The 12,563-nt window shown below is 38.1% G+C and overlaps 1 protein-coding gene across 1 annotated transcript in view; it reads right to left on the bottom strand.

The window, feature by feature from the left end:
* Window positions 1-2,424: 2,424 nt before the first annotated feature.
* The window catches only part of cdh16 (cadherin 16, KSP-cadherin), a 37,727-nt gene continuing 27,588 nt past the window's right edge, over window positions 2,425-12,563 (bottom strand). The window contains exons 15-18 of the mRNA XM_081393085.1: window positions 9,867-10,106; window positions 4,351-4,467; window positions 2,978-3,094; window positions 2,425-2,870 (exon numbers count right to left, since the gene is read on the bottom strand). Of these exons, the coding sequence (XP_081249211.1) occupies window positions 2,770-2,870; window positions 2,978-3,094; window positions 4,351-4,467; window positions 9,867-10,106 (575 nt within the window). The 3' untranslated portion in view covers window positions 2,425-2,769. The remainder of the gene's footprint in view (window positions 2,871-2,977; window positions 3,095-4,350; window positions 4,468-9,866; window positions 10,107-12,563) is intronic.

Raw genomic sequence — 12,563 nt, 5'->3', positions numbered from 1 at the left:
AGGCAGAAGTGGAGAGAGGCTAAGTGGCAGAGGTCCTATTAAATTAATCAGGTAGGCGAACACTTGGCTCATTTTGGATAGATTAAAAAGGACTATAAATAGAAAGATTCAGAGTGTTGCCAATATTGAATCCTGACCAAAAGTGTGAATGCACTGCCTGTGTGGTTGCTGAAACTGGCAGGAGCAAGGATGGCCAATCTCTTATGCTGGCCTGTGGCATCACTTTCAGGTCACCAGTCCCTGCCTCCACATGTGTAAACAGCAAACGATAAGAGCTGCTGATGCGCTGCAAACATTATGTTGTCTGGAAAAGCAGTGAAGAGTGAAGAGACAGTTAACAGAAAGAGGACAGTGTCCAGCTTTGGAAATGACGAATATTTTCCAGAAAGTCATTTTCACCAAACCAACAGCATCATGGGTACTTAATCACCCTGAAACTTGTTTATCGCACATAGAGTTCACGTCTGCACTCTTCCTGGCCAAGAATAGAAACAGGACTTATATCTGACATTTGGCAAATCACTCAAGACATATTTTAACCCAGACTCATTGGAAAATTATTTTCTGCAGAATTATACAGTACAACTTTATTGTCAACCAAAGCTGAAATTTCTCTTTGACCACACCAGCAATAAAAAACTAAAAACACATACTACACAACACAAAAGTTAAAATAATCAATCAATCAATCAATCAATCAATCAATCAATCAATCAATCAATCAATCAATCAATCAATCAATCAATCAATCAATCAAAATAAACCATCTCAGGTCATTTAACCTTATTATTATGATTAATATGTCCAATCACAGGTAAAAATGTTATTTTCTGATCTGGCAATGTTTAATATGTTGGTAGTTGTACTATATGTATCGTAGCAGTTTGGAAATGAAATGCTAGTGGGACTAAAATGTTAATGCTATATCACTTTTGAAAATAACGTACCACACTTGACCCTACACTTAACCTAATCAATAGTTAACAAAAGCAGTGAATTGTATGTATAGGTATATTTTTGGACTGAGTTTTGCAAAAATGTAGATAGTCTTTCCAATGAGCATTTATTTTCTCTTTTATAATACAAAATGTACATACCATCGACAGAGGTTAAGAGCGAAAGCTCACAGTTACAGCTTGTTGATAGTTTAATCTGCCCTGTTATCCAGCTGTACCGATCTAATCCTAAGAGAACTAAAACAAGGCCAGAGAATCTAAATATATTCACTGTATTTTTAGGCTTGACCTATGAATGACTCAGGCTTTTTTGTAAATATTCTTTTGGGCTACTGCCATTCAAAAACACACAACCATGACCAATCATATCCCTCATGGGGTTGCTAATAGCAAAATAATGTTTTGACAGTTCCAAAAGCAATTCATGTTTTGTAATATTTGCGCAAATGTTTTATTTTAAGATTCCATAAGGGAACGTCTTGAAAACGTCTGTATTGGGAACTCTACTTGAAGGTAAATAATCAGCATGTTGTTTTTGGACATTACGAATCTCCCTTTCTATTTCGAAGGATGAACAACCCCGGATGTGATATTATGATCCTACGCTTAAATAGCTGAATACTCATGAAAGAGACATTAGGAGAACAGACTTTATCTGCTGCCTGAGAATTATTGGCTCGTGGCAAGAATCAGCAGCAACATGACAGGAATTGCATGGGGCAATTTTAAAAAAGCAGGGGACACGACAACAGTGAGAGCTTTACATTCAATGCCAAACAGGCTTCATTTACAGTCGTAGCGGGAAGGCTGATGTTTGGCGTCACTCAGCGGCATGTCTATTTTTGGCGCACTGAATGTCTATATATAGCATACTTGTAAGGTCATCTGGGTCACGTTCGCCAGTGTCATCTCACCATAAAAAGGATATGGCTGGCTAAAAGGGTTTGTGGTTAATCTTCTTGTCTCACTAAATGTGAAACTGTTTTAGGCTGATTATTATCCCAGGGGATGGGATTATTATTCTATATCTCTAAAACCTGAAGATGGCCTGAAAAAAAATAATGTGGTTAAGCACTCTTTTGCTTTCTCAATGTCATTCTATCTTCTTCTCTATTTATATGAGAGACCAAACAAAGCTTGTTTATTTCAGTTAAACAAAATCAATAATACAGCATACACAATGTTTTAATCACCACTACCGTGTTTAATCGCAAACAAGACATTCTAATCGGATTGCATTAAAATAACAGAAATATAGAAAATAATTTTCAAAATTCATTAACCAAAATCATGAGGTAGTTGTCAATTCACCAAAAACTCTCAATGAGTCAAATTAGCTGCTTCCATTATTATAGACTATACATTATTACTACATTTAAATTCATTTTTTAAGTGATATTATAATAATTGTAAGTTATTGTTGTTCCTAATTTTTCCTTTATGAGTGACCAAACAGAGGTTGTTTTTTAATTGTCTTTATTTCAGTTCATTGATCACACAACTCGGCGGGGAAACAAAATGCATATTTATCAATCAAAATCTCTACTCTCTACTTTTAATCTCTACTAATTATAATAGATTACGATTGCAAAAAAGATAATGCAACTCCATAGCATAAAAACAAATAAATAACATAGAAATATCTCATGTAGACACAATTATTGAATGCTTCACAGTGGTGCTAATATTTTTTTGCCTAATATTTTGCTTTTCGCTAAAACCACAAAAAAGTAAGCTAATTGTTCTTTAAAACAAAGAAATCCCTCAGTGATCTGATGTTAGTTTCAAGACTGTAGTGACCAAAGCTCAGGTGTTAGAGAGAGACTTTAAGTGGCACTCGTTCCTGGCAGTCCTTGTTTGGTGGCGTTGAATTCTGGTAGGACAGCCTCACAAATATAACAATAAGTATAACGCCTGTAAACAAAAACATAAAATGTGATTGCATGAACCACAAATTGTGTTATCCTCTTCCGTTTCCAATCATTTCAGGATGTTTTGAATGAGCTGTGTACGTGTCTCACCTATAAATCCCAGAGTCCCAAGCAGGATGCCCACTGTTGACTGAATAGTGGGCATGCCCTGAAGCTGTTTTGGTGCAGTTCTACAGTTCCCCCTCACGTTGCACGGGCAAACCGTCACTGTGAGAGAGACAATGACCATTGAGCTCTTTTTAAATGCATTAGAAGGGGCAATGGTTGCACACAGGGAAATAGGACATATTTATGGAGCACTAGGTGAGGGTGATTGCAATGGAGAGGTCTCGTGGGAAAATAGAATGAGAGTCAGACAAGATGAGAGCATGAGAGAGAGAGAGAGAGAGAGAGAGAGAGAGAGAGAGCGAGAGAGAGAGAGAGAGAGAGAGAGAGAGGTGCCATTGCCCTGTGGCCATGCTATGCATCACTGGAGACTGTGTGAACAAGATGTTTCAGGAGAGAATCTATTAAACCAATGGATGTGAATGCATGACAAAGGAGACACAAAAACACACAGCATTTGTTCTCAACCTTTTTGATCAGGTGGTCACCCCAAAGATAATTCCTCTTGTATTTCTGCTGTAATTGTGACAATGCTGCTTGTTTTTAGATTTGTAGATAATAGATATTGTATTTTTAGCATTCAGTTTTTATTTATTTTTAATAAGTCATCCTGTGGCCCCTTGAGAACCACTGACTTAGAGGCCACATGCACACTGTAAAAAAAGTCCAGTGAAATGTTAAAACGGTTCCTTCAACATCGAAGTCACAACACCAACTGGTTTTATTTATTTTTTAATCAACCTGTACACTATGTATGTATGTATGTTTGTAAGTTTTATTTACTTTTAAATTAAATTAAATTAAATTAAATTATGAAGCAGAAATTGTACCCTCAACTGCATGTACTCCATATTTTACTGTGTACCTTACAGAGAAAATGTAAAAGAATGCAAAATGTCTAAAATGTTAAAATGTCAGACATCAATTAAACAAGAACAAAAAGTCTAACCTATTGCTCACATTCTTACATCAGTGAGCTTTATGAGGAACAAGACTCAATATTATGACAGATACCGACTACATTAGAGCTAAATTGTTTCACAAAAATCCTCTGACTGAACAGTAATTAAGCTCATTTGTACATTTAAATAACACGAATGACGTGAATGCTTGTTTATCATTGACGTGGCTGAATTGTGTTTTTACTGTGTCGGGGAAAATTTGTTAGAGATCTAAAATTAAACATGCCATTTGTGACCTCCAATGAATATTAGTCTCCAGTGAGCCCATTAAACATTGTGTTCAGACAGCTGATAAATGCAAAGCATGAATGTAATCAAATTACGTACATGATTTTCCTCTTTATGCAAACATGCTCTCTTCAATCATTCAGTTTAATTTTAGTCCATGTATGTTACCTGGCAGATTGATGAATGTGCTTCTGGGAGGAGAACTGCTGTCTGAGATGGTAAAAGGTACGATATAAACCTCTGGAGGCAGGTACGGGACATTTAAAGACAGGTTGGTGTGAGTATCTGTGGAAACAATAGAATTCCTGTTTACATTTCTATAGGGTGTAACTTTATCATCCACTTTAGACATTCTAACTATAAGTAACTTACTTCAACTACCAGTCATTAGAGTATCAATAGACTGTCTTCTTACACTTTATTTTGATGCTCTCCCCTCTACGGACTATAAGTAACTTTGCAAGTAGATGTCAACTTATTCTACTAACCCTAACCTAACAGTCTACTAATACTCTATAATGAGAGTTAGTTGACATGTTGTTGCAAATTAATCAAGCATAGCGTCAGTTCTGGCTGGTCACGTTAGCCAAGCTTGCATCAGCTGACTCTCAGCTGATCCACGTCTACCTATAGGAATACAATGCCTATCACTTTATACATATATAAGCTCCTTCAGTATTATCAGCAGCTATCGCATTATCAGGAGCGAATTACCCTCCTCCATCCATAGCTCCTCCTGTCTCCAGTCAGGATTTGGCATTCTGAATCCCCTCTGAATCAGACTAAATTCTAAAAAAATGTTGTACATTAAAATATTGAATTAATGATATCTGCAATACATTCATGTTGGTTCTGTTCTGTTTACCCAAAGGGGGGTTATTGCTGCTCTCCCCGCTCTTATCCATGCTAGGCTGCATGGGTGCGCAGGGAGTTCTTGCCCTGAACAGAACCATACCGCCAATCCAAACTATATGCTAATTGTCAATCGTATTTGACGATAGTGGTCCTGACAGAAATGAGAATTAGTTGACATGTACAGTATTTGTAAAGTTACTTTAAGTTAGCAGAATGTCTAAAGTGGGCTATCAACATAAAGGGCCCTATTTTAACGATCTGAAACGCAAGTGTCAAAGCGCAAAGCGCAAGTAACTTTGTGGGCGGGTCTCGGCGCAGTTGCAATCTTAATCTCTATCGTTTGTAATAATATGATTTGCAAAAATTAAAACTGCTGCTTCTGTGTAGATTAGAATACATATAGAATACATATATGCGCCCTTAAAATAGCATAATGAACAACGTGCAACGCGCCACTGACTTTAGACTAGGTTTTTTCTGGCCAGTGGCGCAATTGTTTTATGGAACAGTAAAATAGTACCAGGGGTTGTTTGCGCTGGAACACGCCTCCTTTTTTGCGCTGAACCGCCCAGGGAGCGCAAGTTCATTCCTTAGTTTAGCGACGTGCTTCTGTGGAGGGAAAAGCACGCTTTGCGCGGGTGCAAAATAGGAATGAAACATGCGTCGGTGTACGTCAATTGCGCTGGGTGCAAGATAGGGCCCAAAGTGTTACTAAGGTTAGTCATAACGAACAATGTTATTGCTCTTACCACTTGCTATTTTGCCTTGACAGCATAAACATATTAGCAATGTGCCAAAACATGTTGGCAACATGCTAAACATAGCCTATTAGCTAAATTTTAAATATACCAACGGTGTGATAAAACATTCTAGCAACATGCAAAATCATAATATCACTGTCTAGCTAGCTAGTTGTAGGCTATAACCATCTTTATAATCATCAGACTTTAAATTTTCAGATAAGGCTTTCTTACCCTTGATATTAACAATAAATAAATTAGGTGACCCAACATTAAGCGGTTGAGTAATGCTGCTGAGAAAATCTTATGGAAAAACTCCTGACTGGGCCTAATCAGGACTTGGCTGTGTGACGCAGAAGCATGAACTCAGTCCAGTAAACAAGGGGGTGTTATCAGTCTCTGCTCACTCTTATCAATGGTCCAAGAAGCCCCACTAGTATCCTTTGACACCAGTCCTTTAATGTGCTAGTCAACAGGGTCACCAGTGCTGAACTAACACAGAATTATCTCTCATCAGAGGTGACCAATATGTTGCCCATGGCCTCCACATCAGTGCAGTTAATTCTACACAATAGAACAACTGATTCAGGCCATGAATATTTAGATCCCTCTCAAAAGAAGAAAAACTAAAATATATGATCAAGACCAAACTTCACATTTGTGCACTTGCAATTCCTTAACGTGGCTTACTAAGAAGACAGTGATTTGAATAGATCAAGTTCAGTTTACACTTTATTTATGATCAGTGGCATTTCCTCCATGGAGGCAAGGAAGGCAGTGCCTCAAAAAATTGGATGAGAAAATAATCCATATTACAAAAATAAAACAGCAGCAGGAGTTCGCGTCTTTCTTGCCTCCCCTGAGCCCTTTGACTTTTAACAGACCCCCTAAAGCGTGCGGTGGGTTTAATGGGGGGCAACTGAGAATGAATGGGGAAAGTCATGTGAGAGGAGGCAATACCTCCATCGTGCTATGATCAGTGGTTTTGATTGGCTATGACTGGTTCACATGATAAATCCTGCCTCTTATTTCTGTGCACATTCCGCGTTCGTGCATCAGTTATTAACCCTCTATGGTACGGTGTTGCCTCCAGGCAACATAGTCTATTTTAGCTTTTTATAATAATAACTTAATAAAATTTAATTGGTCAATGCTCTCTAAGGGGAGGGGAACTCAAATACTAACCGTTGAAAATACAAAAGAGTGGTCACATGACCCACAGGGGTCCATTTTGGTCCCTCTTTCAGCACACGTGCACATGTCACATGGCTCCATATTTTCTCCACTGAAAAGGGCATTTTTCACTAATTTCTCTCCAGATAATCAGTTACAAAAAATCTGAGTCGCCTTCATTGGTAAGTAAAGAAGTATTTTCAAAAACTTTACATTATATATCATCAAATGTTTCATAGGAAATGACATAAAACTGCATGTTGCCTCGAGGCAACATTGTACCATAATGGAATCACATAAGGCCATACCAGGCATACTAGGTTTGAATACTTGAAAGTATATTTTATTTGTAAGGAAAGAAGTTTGAATTATCTAAATGTATTTGCATTTTTGCAAACTGAAAACTGGACATTTGGCCACTATAGTGGGAAATCGGACAAATAGTGGGTTCGTGGGACGAGGGCGTGGCTTGTGAGTGGTCAGTGGGGGCCGACTGGTCATTTGGCCACTATAGTGGGTAATCGGACAAATAGTGGGCTCGTGGGACAGGGCATGGCTTGGGACCGGTCGGGGGGTCAACAGGACATTTGGCCACTATAGTGGGCAATTGGACAAATAGTTGGTTTGTGGGACGGGGGCGTGGCTTGGGGAGAGACAGCAGAGTTAGGATGAGGTTATGGTGATTGTTAATGTTTTAACCTTGAAACAACACCGATTGTAATGTTTTGATATGATAACTTGATGATATGATGGTTTGTAGTACTTGCGTTCCACGATGGTACAATGTTGCCTGAGGGCAACAGTTGGATAATAAATGTTACTTTTTATTAAATATGAAATGTGTAATTCATTAAAAACTTGATAAATATGTTTGTTCAAGTGTTTAGTTAAAGAAATTGATGTTTTCAATAAATATATACATTTTTTCTTCATGAAAATGTCAAAAGTTTAAATTTGTCCATTGTGGTACAATGTTGCCTTGAGGCTACAAACTTTTAATTAATAAATAAATTAAGAAAATAATGATAATGTTTATTGATATTGTTATAGTGTCCATTTTTAAGCAGGAAAAACATAACAAACAATTTTTTCCTCACTGATATCATATTGCGTACCATAGAGGGTTAAGTTATTATTTTGGAATCTATTTTAAAATACTTAAAACAGTTTTCTTTATAATGGTTTATGATGGGAAAATGCTTAATGTGAAACTTTGTGCATTGAATTCATATGTTGGGTTCATCTGCTTGCTTGTACATACAGTACATATAGTAGTAGGCTATGTTTTTGGTCCTCCAATATCACTTTCTTAGTGCATTAAGACACATTAAGCATTTTCTTTATTATGATTTTCTATTGGAGAATGCTTCACATGCAATTTAGTGTATTGCGTTCATATTCTAAGAATTCCTGTATATATTATGCATCACAAATAGGGTGTATCCTGAATTTGGTCTTTTAATATCAGTCTTACAACATTAGTACACATCTGGTAAAAAAAATAAATAAATAACTGTAGGAAAGCATTGTTCTGCCCTCCAGATGGGTGTCCAATTGTCAACTAGTGAAAACTATGAATAGACCTTCAAACTTAAAAATACTTTTTAAATTCTTTAAAAAACATTTACATTTAGTTCAGTCAAGCCAACATTCAAAGTTTGACTATTGACAAACTTGCTGTACAATTGAATTTATGGATTTCTTTGAGCTTTAATTCATTAAAAATGTTCTTCCTTAAATGTCAATTCTTAGGGTAATTCTGAGTGAGTCCTGTTTTTTTGGAATTGGAATTTAAAAGATATTTTCAGCTCTAAATGGTGCACAGCAAGGTTAAATATCCATAAGACATTTAAGAGGATGTGCTCGTGTATCATGAGTGGATAAACAGCATTACACGCACAGACAGGGTTAAATTTAAATTAAGACCTACAGATGCCATACTACGTCATCCCTCCCCATCATTCTTGACACACTTTCATTGTAGAGCAGGAAAAGCTGGACGAGAGAGAGAGAGAGAGAGAGAGAGAGAGAGAGAGAGAGAGAGAGAGAGAGAGAGAGAGAGAGAGAGAGAGAGAGAGAGAGAGTGGGGAAAAAAGGAAACTCTCTGTTGGATGTCAAAAGGTCAATTAGATTAAAAGTCAATGGAAGTACACATTTAGCTCCTTAACCAGTCGACACTAGCTGTGAGATCATATAAATTAAAGGCAACATAATTACCCATGTTACTAGAGGAGGCCTTTTTATCAATTAACAATGAAGAAAAAAAAAAAACTCTGAGAAATACTGAGACAGACCAAGAAGTGTGTGCAAAAAACAATAATAAGTGAACAAAATCTATTTGATTCTGGTCCATGACTCAGAAGCTACAACTAAGTCAACTTGCTCACCGGCATCAGCTTGGCACATTAATGATGCCTAAAGCTATCAGGAAGAGAAACATTATGCTTATTACATCCAAGACAGATTCATCTGAAGACACCAGACTTGGAGGGCAATTTCCTTCTTTGTCAGCACACTCTTTTCCCTAGACCTGCACTGTGTCTGTGATTCAGCAGGTGGTAAACATTATACCCTTTTCTGATGACGTCTCAATCTGACTGCACAGACTCTACAGCAATTTTTTTTCCCATTTCAAATCTCTAATTTTATCCACATTGACGTCATTGCTAGAGGAGGTCAGTGTAACTGGGTATGTCAATGCTATTGCAGTTATACAACGGTTTAGAACATTAAGGGAACTATAAAGTGAGTGAAGCTTGTCTGACATGTAATTTTGAAATGACTGACAGAAAAATAGATATTCAGAGATGGCTCATGTAGTTCTTTGGCGACAGGCACGATTTGTCACTTCACATTCAACCCTGGTATTACTCAATAGATAGAGTGTCTGGAAATGGGTGAGAGGACTAGACAAACCATTGATGGGAGTGAGCTTCCAGTTGCTACGAACAGTGGTGTCACTGCGGAGGGAGAAGTTGAGCCTTCCTCCATGCTGGGGCCCATCGCTGTCTCGAGAGGCCAGAACCAGAGCCTGATCCTCCCAGCGAGGTGTGCACAGGTACTTCCAGGAGTAATCACCCACCAGAACTGGGCTATTGTCATTTACATCGAGAATGTGGACTGTCACTAGCGTGGAGGCAGACAAGGAGGAATTACCTGAAGGAGAAAATAGATGACAAAATATGAATAACTTTCATCTTGAACTCTGTTTAGTGTGCATTTAGTCCGTGTATTTCAGCAATGTTGGTAACCAAATAGTTTTGGTGATTATTGACTACTATTGTACAGACACTACCATTGTTCACACACCACACCACAAAAGCTTTATTATACAGTAGATCAAGCTGCTGGTATGATAAAGCTGCTGCTTGAGCTGCTTCTTTGCTCTCTTCACAGCAGTACACATTTAACCTAGCCTGGGTTTCCCCATGCTGCCTTGAGCGCAGCGCGATTTTATTCACGCTGCTAGGCAGCCTGGAGACCATGGACCAGATTTTCCTCCCAAAAAGGGAACCAAACACAGAACGGGGAGGGAGCAGCAAGACGATGACGACGTCTATGCGACACACCGAAGCAGTTTGTTTATATCTATGGATCCAACATGGCATCAGACGCGAAGTTACCTTTCGATGCAGCCTTAGATAGTGTTCTAAGTAGTTTAGAGCGCACGTTTATTTCGTCTTCTTCCTCGTCAAATTTCTGTCGCTCTACATACGTCATTGGTATAATTGAAACGATTGGCTATGAGCTACATGCAGGCGCATTTGATAGACATTAGTAGCGCCCAATAAACGGCATTCGTAAACCACGCCTCAAATACGAGAAAATGAACATGTGGTTCCCGCACCACGTCTCAATGAGACGAGGTCTGACGTTAGACAGGCTACATTTAACCCTTAAAGGGGGGGTGAAATGCTATTTCATGCATACTGAGTTTTTTACACTGTTAAAGAGTTGGATTCCCATGCTAAACATGGACAAAGTTTCAAAAATTAAATTGTACGTTTGAAGGAGTGTTTCTGTGCCAAAAATTGTCCTTCCGGTTTGTCACAAGTTTCGGAAAGTTTTTTTCGAGTATAGGTATGTGTGACGTCAGATGTAACGGAATTTCCTTATATGGGTCCTAAGGGCACTTCTCCGGTAAGATCGCGGGACCAGAGCGAGAGAGCGAAAGCAGTTCGCCATCAAAGCGCCCTGCCCGGCTTTTGGGAAGCCAATGTCACCAAAGAAGTGTGTTTTTGGTTGCCAGGGCAAGACAACCCTGCACAGATTCCCAAAGAACCCGGCGTTAAGGAACCAGTGGATGGAGTTTGTTTTTCCTGAGCATAAACGGAGTTGTGTAGACTGTTTGTTCCCTGCATTTCGACGATGATTGTTTTATAAACAAAGCCCAGATCGACGGATTTGCAGATCGTCTAATGCTTAAGGATCGAGCAGTCACAATGATAAGTTCGGTGAGTAAAACTGCTTCTATTGTCTCAGTGTGTTGTTACTAGCTCGGCGCGTTAGCACAGCTTTAGCTTCGCCCACAGGGCCTGCCTCCAGCCGCTCGTTTTTTTCCGGAAAGACTCGGTACAGCCTATCTTTCTTTAATAAATATAATAAAACTAAAGACTTTTTGGAGATATGAAGGATGCAATACTACTCTATAGGTACTCAAGATTAACAGGAGATTGAGTAAAAATGAGCATTTCACCCCCCCCCCCCCCCCCCCCTTTAAATGCACGTATGCTTCGCCAAGCATTATTACATATTCTGGTCTTTAGCGACCTGGAACTATATCCAACAGTGATGGATGATATTAGAGTAATAATTACAGAAGAATAAAATAAAACATATTTTGTTACTTTTGGGATCTTGGAAGGGTTCAGTTTGAGCAGATGTTTTATACCATCATCACTGTCCTCATCAGAGCTCATTTCCCAGTCCATTCAGCATCTATCACATATTCATGATCTCAAACATATTCTTAAAACTATAATTTTTCAACATCATCAAAATCAATATTTCAATCGCTGACAGCTTCTTCACCAGATCCACCATCAAGTTACAGTGACACTTATATTTGACTGTGTTCAGTACTTGCTCTAAAGTAAATTGCTGAGCCATTTCAAGTTTTGCTGATGATTCTTCCTATTCTTTTGTTTTCTGCCTGAGTAACTATGAGTGAAACGTCACTTCATCATTGTATATCAGACATTGCCACATTGTGGAATAAAGATGAATTGCACTTATTCAGTTATCAAAGATTCAATTATTGTTGTGCAGAAAAAAAAATACTTACACTGTTACACACCTTGGGTCATTAGTGACCCTATACAATTTTTACAAAACATGAATGAGAAAACAGGCATTATTTTATAAGTTTATATATGTTTTTCTTGTTAAATTGTTTATAATGAATTTATTGAGGAATACTAAGAAGGCTGATATATATAAAAAAAAAAAAATGAATGAGGAGGAGGGTTGTGAATGAGGTATGAATGAGGTATGTGTTTAAGGGTTATAACAGATGTTTTAAAGCAGGCATTAAACTGATGCTAAATATTGGTCAGGAGATACATTAAAGGCTGTGCATATTGATATTAATGCTACAAAGCTCAATGGCACAAG

The sequence above is a fragment of the Scardinius erythrophthalmus genome, assembly GCF_964197995.2.
Source record: "Scardinius erythrophthalmus genome assembly, chromosome: 2".
Classification (NCBI taxonomy): Eukaryota; Metazoa; Chordata; class Actinopteri; order Cypriniformes; family Leuciscidae; genus Scardinius; species Scardinius erythrophthalmus.
Note: the sequence above shows the minus strand (reverse complement) of the source record. Positions and strands in the feature narration are given on the sequence as shown.